Below are 13,806 nucleotides of genomic sequence, written 5' to 3'. Positions count from 1 at the left end.
GGCCCGTGCGCTAACAGTGGCTTTCCCGCTCAGTGATTTATTGGGACAGGCTGGGGCTGAATGGTTGGGTTTTTTCATTGCATCGTAAGAGGAAAAAACAAATAGAAAAGCCACAAGCGAGACAGAGGAAGGACAGTGCAGGCATCGCTATGGGAGCCAGTGAAGCTGACACACTTGTGAGGCAGCACAAAGCTGCTGGATGCTGCAAGTCCCGGGATCAACGTATGGGAGCAAAGGGCTATGGGGATGTGAGTCCTGTTTGGTACCAGCCTTTTGGTGCACCCCCTCTACCCCTTCCTCTGCCCTGCCTGGGGCTGCTCAGCCAATGGTGCTCGCACCCTGCCCATCCCTGCCTGCACCCTGCCCACCCCTGCCCGCACCTGAATGACTCTCCGGCTCAGCCCCGTCATGTCTGCCAGCTTCTGAAGCGTTTGTGCATCGGGGTTGTTGTCCTGAGCAAACTGTGCCTGCATGACCTGGCAGGGAGAGGAGAGAGCGGGTCAGGATGAGGCCAGGGAACTGCAGCCCCTCCAGCCCCCCTGGCCCAGCCCCACTACCTGCAGCTGCTCGGCGGTGAAGGAGGTGCGGGCCCTCTTGGCTGGCTTCGGCTGGCTGTCCTGCTCCGAGGGCACAGCCCCCTCCAGCGTGATCCCATTGCCTACGAGAGAGAAGCCCCATGCACCACAGGTCACAGACCCCCTGCCCGCCGCCCCTGCGTGCAACGGGGACAACATGCCTGGCATCACAACATGGGGCACCCACAGCATCCCTTGCTGCCAGCAGCAGCAGAAAGAGCAGAGCCAGTGCCACCACCCAGGACCCGCCCTGGGCTGCTGAGCCCCTCCACACACTGGGGAGGAGACACTGCTGACCCTGATGAATTCACTGTTGAATTAAGAAAAATGCAGCAAATTGGTGGAAGCTGTGGGAAACGAGGGACGGCAGCGGGAAGATGGATGTCAAGGTGCTGCGTGAAGGAAAGCACTGATGTCCTGCTGGCCCTGACTCACAGCCACATCCTCCAGGCAGCTGCTCAGAAGGGGACCCTGTCTCTGCTGCACTCACGGACTTCCATCACTCCTGCCCCACGCTGCTCCCCATGATCCCATCTTCCCCTGCCAGTGCTGCCTCCATCAGTCATTTCATTTGCTCAGAGCATTTCAGTGGGCTCTTTGCTCCTTTCCCCAGCCTCAAATCCTTCCAGCACCCCGACCTCTTCCTCCTCCTGGGTCCCATGCTCTGAGCAGCAACCACACTAAGGAGTACGTGCCAGGGGGACACTGGCCACCCACTTGCCAAGCACAGCATCGGGGCAAGCCTAACCGTTCACACAGCTACGGAGCCTGCCGGGAGGGCAGCCGGAGCCAGGGTCCCTCATTCCTCACTGGGGTCCCTGCTGCAGCCCGTGTTGTGCCCGGCCCTGCTGCTCTCGGCAGTGCGGACGAAGCAGGGATAAGGGATGGACGAGGGAGGATGCCTGAGCGGAGCTGGCGCTCACCCCACTCCCAGGATGCGCCTGCACAACTCGCCGCTCGCTCTGCAAGCTGGACCAGGCTGTGATTGTCTTGGCTTGAGTTGAAGGGCTTTCTCATATAGTTTGACTTGTTCTTTTCGGATGATGAATGGGACTCTGACTTCAGCAACATCTGTTTATTTTTCTTGTATGTAAAACCTCATGTGCAGAAGAAATTGCTGGGTAATTACTGGAGGGGGGGAGCATGGCCCTCCAACTCTGCAGCAACTGCAGTTCTCCAAAGTGATCCCATCCCCTTCTCAAAACCAGGGAACACTTGAACACAGGTACCCGCTCAGGACACTCACCACATGTCCCAGCACTGCCCGACACCATGGGGCTCAGCCCACACCAACAGGTCCTTACAAGCAGCAGCAAACCCACCGCCCCAGCCCTCAGCTGGGATAACGGCTCTGCGGGACCCCCCTGGCACCAGACCCTCCCGGCCTTACACCAGCCTGTTCCTCCAGGGCACACGGCTTCTCCCCCTCCATCTCCACTCCCCACCGCCTTGCTCGCACCTCCGCAGCGGCCGACCATATGGATCAACATGCTGCGAACCATGTCCCAAGCTGGGACCCTCCCAACCCAACTGGGCACTCTGTTTTCATCCTCTTACTCAAACACTGTAAACAGAAACACATTATTTTCACGTCAGGTTGTTAATGGTTTACACATGCTGCATGGGCCAGGACATGGTGTTTGCCTCCCCATGCCCACCAAGCACTAGCGAGGGGCACAGAGGGCTGGAGCCCTGCTCCCGGCCGGGGGCAATGCCCCAGCACAGCCCCAGCAGGGTCCCAGGAGTGCGAGGTTATGAGAAGGCAGCCCTGGACACTTCCCTCAGTGACTTTGTAGCTGCACAGCATCCCCAGGTACCTTGCCCGGCATAATGCCCACGTGATAAAAGCAAACAGCCTTGCAGCCGCCATGGCCATCACTCCCCACGGGCACAAGCACAGGAGGGAGATGAACCTGGTCTCATCGCATGGGCAGGACGTGGCTGGGCTCCCTCCTGCCCCAGGCACAGCCAGGCTCCTGTGACATCAAGCCCAGGAGGCCTTCTGCTCCCCTGAACCACAGTCGCTGCCATATCAACATATCTCAGGTGCTTCCTAATGCAGGACAGCCCCTGGCGCTGCCTGGCTGCCCTGTGCACCACGTTGGACTAACCCCAGTTTGTTCCTCCGAGCATCTCTGGCCATTGCCACGCAGCAGGATGGGGCTGGGCTCAAGGGGATGGGAGCTGAGGCGCTGCGTGACCTTGGTGTCACCGCCTTGACGGGGAAAGCAGCAGCCGGCCGGCTGCTCACAGCGTGCCGCCATGGGGACAGCATCGCGGCGCAGTCCAGCTGGGAGCAGCACGTCCCCGGGTGGGCAGGGTGGGTGGAAAATGATGGGAAGGTTTTGTCGGATGGCCAGCTTTCCCACCTTCTAGATTCATGACTCACAGCCTCACAATCCCAGCAGCTTCCTCGCACGCTGCATGCCGGGCTCTGCAGGCAGGACTGGGGGCTTGTCCCGCCATTGCCTGGGGCACTCATGTCTGCCACAGCCACCGGTGCTGCCGGCAGATCGGCCACCCCTGCGCCTTGTGCTCAAGTGCCGCAGGGCCACCCATTACACCCTTTTGGCAGCCACAGGACCAACCCCGGCACCCTGCGATGGGGGTCAGCACAGGGGACAGGGACAGCCCCACATGGTCCCCGGGGTGAGGCCACAACCATGGCATTGGGTCTGCGTACCGTTTTCTGCCGCTCGCTTGAGGTTCTCTATCATGGTGTCGTAGTGAATCCGGCACAGCACCTTCTCCTCCACCAAGCCAAACTCCTCGCCGGTGGAGAGCTGCCGCTTGCAGGAGAAGCAGGCGAAGCAGGCGAGGTGGTAGGCGTTGCCCCGCGCTCGCCGCACCCAGTCGCTGGCGTAGATCTGCCTGCCGCAGCGGGCACACTTTGTACCAAATCGGCTGCAGAGGAGAAGAGACAGGGTGAGGGCAGGCAGGGCGAGGGCCAGCACGACACCGAGGGGCAGGCACTGCTGCCGGTCCCATTGCTCGCCCCGTCCAGCCCAAACCCCACAACAGCCATGCAGGGAAGGAGCCGCAGCCAAATGGCCCCACGCGGGCAGCAGCGTGGGCAGGAGCGGGTGTGACTCGCTGCAGTGCCAGGCACGGCCGAGGGGCTGAAGTGATGCAGCGCCGTGAATCAGCTTCCAAGCCCGTGGGCTTTTTATTTTGATAACAGACAGTGTGAGACTCAGATGGAAACTGTGTCAGAGCTGGTTGTCTCACATTGCCATAAATCAAAACATGTGTTTTCTCCTCACACGTACAGGCGCATGCATCTGCTTTTTCCTCCTACGAGGAGGTCTCCTTGCTGCGAGAGGATGATGATCACGCTTAAGTGAGTTACGCTGGAAAGCAGCTCAGCGCAACGAGAGGCGGCAAGGGGGCCAGGATCCCCATGCTGGGCACTAGACATTTGCTCACACTTCTGAAAAAGCCCATTTCTGCCAGGATGCTACCGGGCGAGGGTGGGCGATTCACAGGGAGCCGCAGATGTGGTCCCTGTGGCCCTGCACCCCTGGGCCACAGCTGCAAAGAGATGCTGCCTGCGCACAGGCAGAGTCAGGCACAGCCTTGGTTATGCTTCTGCATTTTAACATTAATGCTGCTTAAAAATAAATGCAATGAGAGCAAGCAGCAGAAAGAGCAGCAGGGGAGAAGCGAGCATCTCCTCTGCCACTGCAGAGCTGGTGCTGACTCCGACACAGCCCTGATTGCATGCACTTCCCCACGCACCCCCAGCGCAGCCACTGCTGCCACCAGCACCGCCTCAGGCTCCACAGGTCCCCCCTGGCCCCCCCCCCCAGCCCCGCACTGCCCGGCAAGCAGAGCTGCTGCCACCCTTGCCCAAGCAGCTCCAGCATCTCCCAGCACAGGCACAAAACACGGAGCAGTGACAGCCACACTGAGCGGCAGAGCCACCGTGCTGCCAGCCCCTCGGCTTTGGTCAGCCAGAGCAGCCCCTGGCCACTGCAGAGCGGACACGGAGGGGCCCAGGTCAGCCCACCACTGCCAGCACCACCCGACCCCACGCCACAGCCCGCCCATGGGTTCAGCGAGATGCAGAGAGACTGTCCTGTGCTGGAATTACTAATTGCAAAACTATTTGGGAGGAAAAGAAAGGTTTAAATTTTTCAGCCTGACCATAGCTGACAAAAAAAAAAAAAAAAAAAAAAAAAAAAAAGGCTGGTTTAGAACGGACATTTCTGTGCTGAAATTATACAGAGACTTAGCTAAGAGACTTCACTAATTTACTTCAGATGGGAACGTTGTAAACTGACTTTGTGCCAGCTAGTTTATATAAACGCGCAAACAAAAGAACTGTATTAATTTTTTATTTAGAAGTAAAGATCATTCCTTTAAATTGAATTACTTTGAACAATGTGCTATGTAAACAGTCGTACTTACTGAACGGTATCAAACAAGGGGCAGGCTTACCGAGCTAATAGCACGTGGTAATCACTGCTCCCCGCTCGAATCACAGCCTGCTGCAGGGAGGGGGGAGCACAGCACGGGGACAGGCACATTCCGGGGCCGAGGGGAAACTGAGGCACAAGGCACCACACAGGAAAGGTCACACATCCCTATCACACCACCAGCTGGGATCTGGGGCAGACACCCAGTTGGGCCCAGACCCACAGCACCCCTAGTATCTCCGGGGGCCAGGTGGGTCCCCCAGGTTGGCAGGGAGCAGGGAAGGGGCTGCAGAAGGCACAGGGGCTGCCAGGGCCATGGCAGCCAGCGCAGACAGGGGTGGACATCACTGTCTCCTGTGCAGCCACAGCATGAGCAGCACCTGGCGAGGGACCGAGGCTCAGCAGCCAGAGCGGGCACGGGGGCTGCGCAGGGTGCAGCATTAGCGACTGCCGATGCTGCGCCTGCAGCTCTTGCCAGCACCTGCCCCCAGCACCGACCGCAGCAATCAAGTTTTACAAAAAACAGGCTGAGCCGGGGCTGGACACAGACACCCACTGTCACCCAACAGAGACTGTCACTGCAGGGACCACCACTGCTGGCAACACGGGAATGGGGAGAGAAATGCCTGCGAGCACACTGCCCTGACCCATCACTCCTGGAAATAACAGCTCAAAACCAAACCAGACTTCAGCTCACTGAGCTTGCAGGTCTGTGAGAGCCCAAAGATCCCCGTCTGCTCGGGGTGGTGGATCACCAGGCAAGGGGCTCCGCATGGCTTCTGCCACCTGCCTGGTGGGGATGGGGATGGGGCTGCACTGCAGCAGAAGACGGAGACGAGACATCACCAAGCCCAGCACTACAGCACAGGCCGAGGCACCACCAACATCTGCCCGAGCCATCAGCTCACACCCCACGCGCGTGGTTTGTGGTCGGGTGAGCAGATGCTGCCAGCACTTCACAACGGTTAACGCTGGGAGATGGAAACTGCCAACAACGTTACCAGGAAAGACTCAACCCAGAGAGACTCATCCCGCCTCCCCCAGGGGCGGCCACAACATCTGGGGTGCGGGAAGAGCAGAGGCAGAGGACACCCTGGTGCATCCTGGCTCTCACATACCCCTCATAGCTGGGTGCTGCAGCTCCCCGAGCCCTGCTGTCTGTCCCTGCCTGCAGGGGACAGGGCAGGGGCCACCCAGCACCCAGGGCCACCCACAGCTCCAAATATCCCTGGGCCCACTCCATAGGAAGCCCCTAACACAGCCCCCAGAGGCAGCTGCAGCTTCCAGACATCACTCCAAATCACAGCAGCCCGGCCGTGGGTTGCCTCAGTGAGTCTGTCTCCATGCCGAACCACAGCAGTGCTCGCACAGGAGCATCATCCCAGCGGGGCATGACAGCGAGGAGCGACAGAGGCCACCTGGGCCACAGTCAGGCTGCAGGCGCTGGCCCACCCGCGGCACAGCTTTTTTGTTGTCCTGGCCCCCAGGGACACATGCTGGAGCCAACAAGCCCACGGTTGCATGCCCAAGGGCTACTGAGGAGGCGGGGAGCCGTGGGACACCACGGGAATCACACGGGACCTCCCTACAACCAGAGCCATGGGAGCTTGGCTGTGAGCAGCCCTCGCATCACCCGGGAACACAATGTTCTGCTCAATGACCTCCAATTTTAATTTGGTTCTCCTCGAAGTGCTGGAGCCCTGGACGCCAAACGCAATTATTTGACAAGACACAGGAAACAGCAGCATTTGCTTCAAAACGCACACGAGGCCGCGGAGCAGCGGCAGCGCCAGCGCTTGCGCAGCCCCTGGTGCCAGCAGGGAGGGAAGGGTCGGGCAGGGCAGGCCTGGACGCGCTCGCCATGGGCAGCAGTGCCCGACAGCCGCCGGGCAGCGCCCCTGGGTGGGCCCCCGACAGCCCCCAGCTCCAGCTCCCGGGAACCGGCGCTGGTGCCACAAAAGCTGCCGTTGGCGGCGCGCATCCCGCCGCCCCTGCCCGCCGGCCTCGGCTCTGAAGACCCGCACGGGTTAGAATGGGTTCCCTGCTTTGCTTAAAAAAAAAAAATACAAAACCGCACACACTTCATCCGCAGCAAATAATAAATCCCCCAAAAGCCATTTCAAGAGTCAGGTTTGTCCTTTGCCAAGCGCCGGGTCCCGGCAGTCCCGGACTCGCGGCGGGCTGGGATGCTCACAGAGGCCGGGATCGGGCGAGCAACCCCCGAGCCGGGTTTACCGGGGGGCGTCTGCCCCGGCCCCGGCGGGCGGCTCCCGGCTGCGGAGCGGCCCCGGCGGCGGCGGCGGCTGCTCAACCGAGCGAGCTCAACCGGGCGGGCTCCGCCGGGGCCGCGCTCGGCGGACCTGGGGGCTGCGAGGGGAGCGGTACCCGCCGGTACCGAGCGCTGCCGCTCCCGCCGCACAGCGTTTCACAAAAAAAAAAAAACAACCACAAAACCAAAAAAACCAATCAATCAAACTAAACCAAACCCAAGAAACCCCTCACCCCCAAATCCCCATTTCTTTGTGCAAAAGGTAAGTGCGAAGCGCAGCCGGGGAGCCACCCAGCCCCCCGAACCGGCCGCCCCGGGGCCGGGACGGTCCTGCGGCGCCCGCAGCGATTTTCGTTGTGGTTTTGCTGCGGCCCCGCCGGTGCCCGAGGGCAGAGACCCCGCACCGGCAGCCGGGGACGGGGCTGCGGGGGGGCGCTAAGCAGGTTGGGGTTTCACAGCTGTTATTCGCTGGGTTTGCTCGAAGGCAATTTAGAGACCCGGTCGCTGCTTTAAAACCGCCTTTAGAAAGTGCCGCTCTTAAAAAAAAAAAAAAAAAAACAACCCAGAAAAAAAAAAAAAAAAAAAAACCAACACAAAATCACCAGCATTAACGGCGTCGGAACGATTATTAGTTAACGAAAAAGCTAATAGTACTCTGAAGCAGCACAACGGCACGGCGGACCTCCCGAAACCTTTCTGCTGAGAGCGGAGGCGATTTTGGTGAAATCACAAAAAATAAAGCAGTTTAAAAAATAATCACAACGCCTATAACAACGGTCCCAGCGGTGGTGCGGGCGGGGAGCGCGGTGGCCCCTCGGGCTCAGCATCCCCCGCCGGCAGCCCGGGGGCTGACAGCCGGTACCCGAGCGTTTGCAGACCCTCTCGATAAAAACCACCGGAGGAACGGGGAAGGCGTTTTGCCCCGAGTACGCCTTGCCCGCCGCACCTCTGGCCGCGAAGGCCCCCCTACCCGCTCCGCCGCGGCGGAGGGATGCTGCCGAGCCCCCCGCGCCCCCCGCCGGGGTCCTTCTCACCTTCTGCCCGGAACCCCCCTTCCCCCCGGGGCAAACAATATTGCCCACCGCAGCGGGATGGGGAAAGTCAGAGCGAGGGGCTCTGGTGTTCAGTTAAATCCCGGTGAAGAGCTCGGGATTCTCCATCCCCTCCCGACGCTTATTCGGAGAAAATTCGTGGTTTAAGGTTTATAACCAAAACCCCGTAGCAGCCAGTGCAGCCCCCCGCTCCCCGGGGCATGCGGGTCCCGGCCGAACGCACCGGCACCCGGCGAGCCCTGGCCCGGCCGCAGGAGCTCGCGCTGCCGGTAATTTGTTTCGGTTCTTTGCCGCACGCCCGGCACGGCCGCTTCGGCACCGCAGGGCAGGCGGGGACTCCCGGAGCCCCACGACCCCGCAGACCGCCCGGGGCGCGCCTGCCCTCGGGGCCGGAGCCGCGGCGGTGTCGCCCGGGCAGCGTTTCCCCAGGCGAGGGGGCCAGTCCCCGCCATGCCGAGGGGCTCGGCCCGACCAGCACCGGCCCCAGCTGGGGGCACCGGCACCCCGGCAACGAGGGGGGGGGGCCCAGGAACCCCTCCGGGAGAGGCTGCGGCTGCACCCCGGCTCCCCTTCCTCCCCGCGCCCCGAGGGGACGCCCCTCCGCCGGGCTGCTCCAGGGAGCCCGGCCGCTTTTTCAAGCCTTTTCCCCTGCAGCGCCGGAGCGGAGCCGACCCCTCGGCAGCCGGCGAGGACGCTGAGCCCCCCCGGAGCCGGGGCTTGGGCGCGGAGCTGCCCCAAGCCCGTGTCCCCTACCTGAAGTAGTCCATCTTGCAGAAGATCTCCTTGTTCTTGATGTAGCAGCTGTGCTGCTGCCTCAGCGAGGTGCGGCACACGGAGCACTCCAGGCAGCGGACGTGCCAGATGAGGTTGTTCACCTGCGGCAGAGAAGGGGGCTGAGACCCGGGACCCCCCGGGGCCACCCGGCACCCCCCGCAGCCCCCCGCCGCCGCTCACCTTGAGCAGGTACCGGTCGAGGATCTCCAGCCCGCAGCTGGAGCAGACGTTCTTGCCGGCCGACGGCGTGGAGGAGGAGGAGGATGGCGGGGAGCAGACGGACGGCGTGGAGGGCGTGCTGGGTGCCGAGCGGGCGTCCTCCTTTTCCAGGGCACCGGGCAGCGGCTCCCCGTCGGGCTGCGACTGCGGGTAGAGCCGCCGCGGGGCCGTCAGCCGGGGCCCTGCCATCCCCCGCAGCCCCGGCCCGGAGCGTCCCGACGGATCCCCGCGGCCGCCGATGTCTCCGGCCCGGAGCGTCCCCGCAGCCACCGGCACGGAACGTCCCGGCGGGTCCCCGCAGCCACCGGCGTCCCCGGTCCCGCAGGTCCCGCGGGTCCCGCAAACCCCTCCCCGGAATGTCTCGGCGGGTCCCCGCAGCCACCGGCGTCCCCGGCCCGGAGCGTCCCTGCAGCCTCCGGCCCGGAGCGCTCTAACGGAACCCCGGCGTCCCCGGCCCGGCGGGTCCCCGCAGCCCCCGGCCCCGCTTACCATGGCGCGGGCGTGCGGGTCGAGGCAGCGGGCGCTCCCCTTGGGCAGCGGCTCCGGCGGCATCACCTTGCGGGAGAGAGCGGGAGAGGGAGGCTGCGGCTCCATGCGCCGGGTGAGCGCCGGGCACCCTATATAAACCGCCTCAAAACAATAAATAAGAACTTTCTAGTGGCCATTTAAATCCTTTGCAACAAAAGCTGCGTCTTTTTAATGAAGCAATTTGAATGTGGATTGAATTCTCTCCCTGCCTGCACTTAACCCGGGCCTCTTGAAGTAATCGCTCGGTTCCCATGCGAGCCAAAGCGCTGAAAAAACCCCACAAACTACCTGCAATTAGAAATTGCCGTAAATGCCCGAGATAAGAGGTACCCAGAGTGTCAATTCCGGCTGTCAATCAGGGAATCCATCAGGCCACCCAAAGAATTGCAAATTTGATTTTTTTAATGGTAGTAATTAAAAATCGAAATTCTTCCCCCTCTCCCTCCACCGAGCACAAAACGCCCCAGAAAACGCCGGGCTGGAAAATCCTCCCCTCGGGCGCGGGGACAGCCGGCGGCCCCGGCCCCGCGCCCGCCCCGGGGTGCCCGGCCCCGCTCCCGGGGTGCCCGGCCCGACGGCAGCCGCGGCAGCGCTCACCTTGCCCGCCTCGGCGCCGGCCGGGGCGCGGCGGCCCGGGCCCCGGGGCTGCCCGCCCTCATGGCTCCGGTGCATGGGGCGGGCGCGCCCCGCTCCGCCCGCCGCCGCGCTCCGTGCCCGCGGGCGGCGCGTCCCGCGGCCGCGGCAGGAAGGGCGGGGAGCCGCGCCGGCCCCGCTCCCCCGCCGGGGGCGGCCGCGGGCCGGGCAGGAAGCGGCGCCCCCCCGCCGCGCCCCGGGGGCCGCCCGCCCCGCCGGGCCCCGCTACCTGCGGCGGCGGCACCGGCACCGCCCGCAGCGGGGGTGGGGGGGGTCCCCCCGCTCCGGCCCGGCGCTGCCCGCCCCGACGAGGCGCACGGGGCAGCACCGTCGGGCCCGGCCGCGGCCCCCGAGCCCCCCGCGGGGCGGGCCGGGGTGCGGCAGCGCGGATCGCGCCCCCCGCCGCGGCGCCGGGCCGCCCGCCCCTGCCCCGGCTTCATTAGTAACCTGATAATTCCCCGGCAAAGCCCCGGCAGCGGTTCCACCGCGGGGTAATTGCAGGACCGTAACGTGAGCTGATGGCGGCCGGGGATGGATCCTCGCCCTTATTGATTTTGACAGCTAAATTGTTAACCGAGAGGGAAATCAGATGAAAGCCGTTTCAGAATAAATACAAGACATTAGGTTTAAACATCGAGGTTGCGAGAAAGCCCGAGAAACCCCCAGGAAACTCGGCCCAGGGCCGGCCGCTCACCCACTCACCCCCCCACCCCCCCCAGCCCCAGCGGGGCAGCCTGGCGAGGGGATAGGGACAAGTGCGGAGCAGCGAGGCTGGCAACGGACAGTTCGAGCTGCTCGTCCACAGCGGCAGGGTCAGAATTAGCTCCAGAAGAAACACGTAGGAGTTTTCACAGCCACAGCCATGAGAGGTTCCTGCTCCTCTGCGCAGCACCGCTGGGAATCGGGCGATGCGGATTTTGTTGGCATGCGAGCGCCACGCGGGGCCATGAGCCCCATGCACTGCTGCTGGCATCTCTGCTTCCGTGCTTTGGGCCCTACAGTCGGAGCAGGCTCAGGACCAGGCTGCCTCCAGCCCAGCCTCTGCCCTCCCCAGCCTTGGGATCAAGCCTCAGCCCTGCAGGCAGCAGATCTGCCCGCTCTCAGCAGGCAGCGAGGGCAGCAGATCTCCCACGCGCCTTACACAGCTGCCTGCACCAGGAACGTGGCCCCGGTGGTGCCTGGGGAATGCAAAGCAGCAGTCGCTGGGTATTAGCCCCAACTGCATCCCCTTCCTTGCCCACCACGTGCTCCCCCCAGCAGCGCAGCAGCTCGTACGAGGCAGCAACGAGGAGGCTGCGCAGCAGCCAGGATCCCAAAATTTGGGGTTCAGCATGTTTCGTGCCCGCACAGGTGAAGGCACGATTTCATACCTGTCCTGGGAGTCTCACCGTAGGCAGGAAGAGTGTTGAAATACTGAGAAAAACCTGACACTGCGGACATGGTGAACATTGTCCCTGGTACCCCACCTTGTTTCCCAGGGATTTGCTGGAAATACAAGGAAGGGTAAAAAAAACCCAACACCCAAAACCCCAAACCCCTGGGAGGACATGACTGTATGCTGGAGGTAAGAAACAGCCCCCAACTCCTCAGGGGAGCCAGGCACCAAGCCAGGTCTCCTTCCCCCCACCAGCCTGCCAGCCTCTGTACTTACAGCTTCAGAGTCAGCCGCATCCTCCACAGAGCGATGCCACACTCCCCGGCACTTCCCAAACCTGCTTTATGACGGCTGATATGCAGAACCCCAGAGCTGACACTCATGAAAAAACGTTACTGAGCATTTACCTCCTCCCAGCTCCAGGGTTAGAAAGTCTCTGGTTTTGCTGAGCTATCGCCACTGGCTGCAGAAGAGGCGCGGGGCCTTCGGGAAGCCACAGCATTCCTGGGAAGCGCAGGCAGCAGGAGCGCTGCCAGGCCAGCGGCAGCGGGAATGACCGACACAAACACCGACCTGCAATAAAGCTCCCCCAGGTCTGAGTCTGGCCGAAGGACAGACAAGGCACTTCTGTTAGTGACTGTGGCAGTGAAAAAAAAAATTAAATAAAAAAAGACTGATGCTATTGTACCCAGATTTGTATCAGTGGACTCCGGCCGATGCCAAGCATTTACCACCCTCACTTCCTGCTTGCCGCCCTCACTTTCCTGGAGGAAAACATGCATTTTAAATGTTTATTTAGAGCTGTATGAATTTCAACAAATAGTATTTAAATACAAATAAATATCAAAGTATGTTTCTGACGGGAACACCATCACATACCCGATTTGAATCTAGGTATTTTCTAAATTCCTAATAGAAAGAGAATTGATTGCTCTTCTAAATAACGTGTACAGATCCAGAGGACTACAAACGTTAGACCACGCAAGAACAAAACACAGGCTGTTCACAAAGGAATGTAAACGGGTGTTACTGACATTTATAGAGGTACAAACTCCCTGTGATACTACTTTTCTCTTTACTCAGGTACCCATAAACTAGAAAGCAAACATTAATATCACAAGACCTACTTTTGAACAATTCAGGCTTTTAACAATCCATCCATCACAGACATGCACCGCTCCATTCCAGATGCTCGGTTTGGAAGCAGGAAGCATGCTCTGCTGTAGGAATACAAAACTTACTTTGCTACGCCAGTGAGCAACATCTGCATATACAGAAACCAGGGGCTCTTTAAAAATTATTTTCCTCCTCTTGTTTCAGACCACTGTTAATCAGCTTGGAGAAGCAACTCGAGAGTGATGAACGAGGCAAAGATTCAACACTGACAGGACTAGAGAGAGCAGACATTGGCAAAATCAGACCACTATCTCCTGGACCCGAGTGCACGTGTTCTCCAACATCCCCCTTCCACATGCAGTCACAGCACTGTGTGTACTAAGGAGAAAACTCTGCCAGAAAGTGGTGTTTGTTTTTCCCCCTCGGATTTCTATTTTGCAGGTAACATTTAGGGAGAAAAATGTGCTGCAGATCAAATTGTTTAAGCAAAATGCCATCCATCAGACTTGTAAATTAAGCACCTAGTGCAGGTAATCCCCAGTACACAGCAGAACCATTTTGCCACCAACGCTAGTGCCACTTTACACCAAGAGGCAACCAACCACCTTCATCACTTCATCAATCAGAAGCTCGACTGGTTGATGGGCAAATGCTCAGGTCATGTGCTTGACAGATGTCTTGGAGGCCGCAGTGTTATTCTCACGCTGTCACATCTGGTTTATGAAGAGCTGCCACTGAAAGGGATTACTGAACGCAGGCATTAGATAAGCCACTGCTGCGCTCTGAAGCTTAGGGTGTGCAAATACACCAGATCCTATATGGAGGCACACACCTACAGCCTAAGTGA

At 60.8% G+C, this 13,806-nt stretch overlaps 1 protein-coding gene across 6 annotated transcripts in view; it reads right to left on the bottom strand.

The window, feature by feature from the left end:
• The window catches only part of LHX6 (LIM homeobox 6), a 21,412-nt gene extending 7,606 nt beyond the window's left edge, over positions 1-13,806 (bottom strand). For 4 of the 6 annotated variants that reach the window (XM_080402891.1, XM_080402892.1, XM_080402894.1 and 1 more), the window contains exons 1-6: positions 10,433-13,806; positions 9,269-9,937; positions 9,068-9,189; positions 3,259-3,479; positions 558-658; positions 381-476 (exon numbers count right to left, since the gene is read on the bottom strand). In XM_080402891.1, the coding sequence (XP_080259017.1) occupies positions 381-476; positions 558-658; positions 3,259-3,479; positions 9,068-9,189; positions 9,269-9,937; positions 10,433-10,507 (1,284 nt within the window). In that variant the 5' untranslated portion in view covers positions 10,508-13,806. The remainder of the gene's footprint in view (positions 1-380; positions 477-557; positions 659-3,258; positions 3,480-9,067; positions 9,190-9,268; positions 9,938-10,432) is intronic. The other 2 variants (XM_080402895.1, XM_080402893.1) reach the window with 2 other exon arrangements.

Source organism: Falco punctatus, assembly GCF_963210335.1.
Source record: "Falco punctatus genome assembly, chromosome: 9".
In the NCBI taxonomy this organism is placed as follows: domain Eukaryota; kingdom Metazoa; phylum Chordata; class Aves; order Falconiformes; family Falconidae; genus Falco; species Falco punctatus.
The sequence above is the reverse complement of the archived record's forward strand: the minus strand, read 5'-3'. Positions and strand labels throughout refer to the sequence as shown.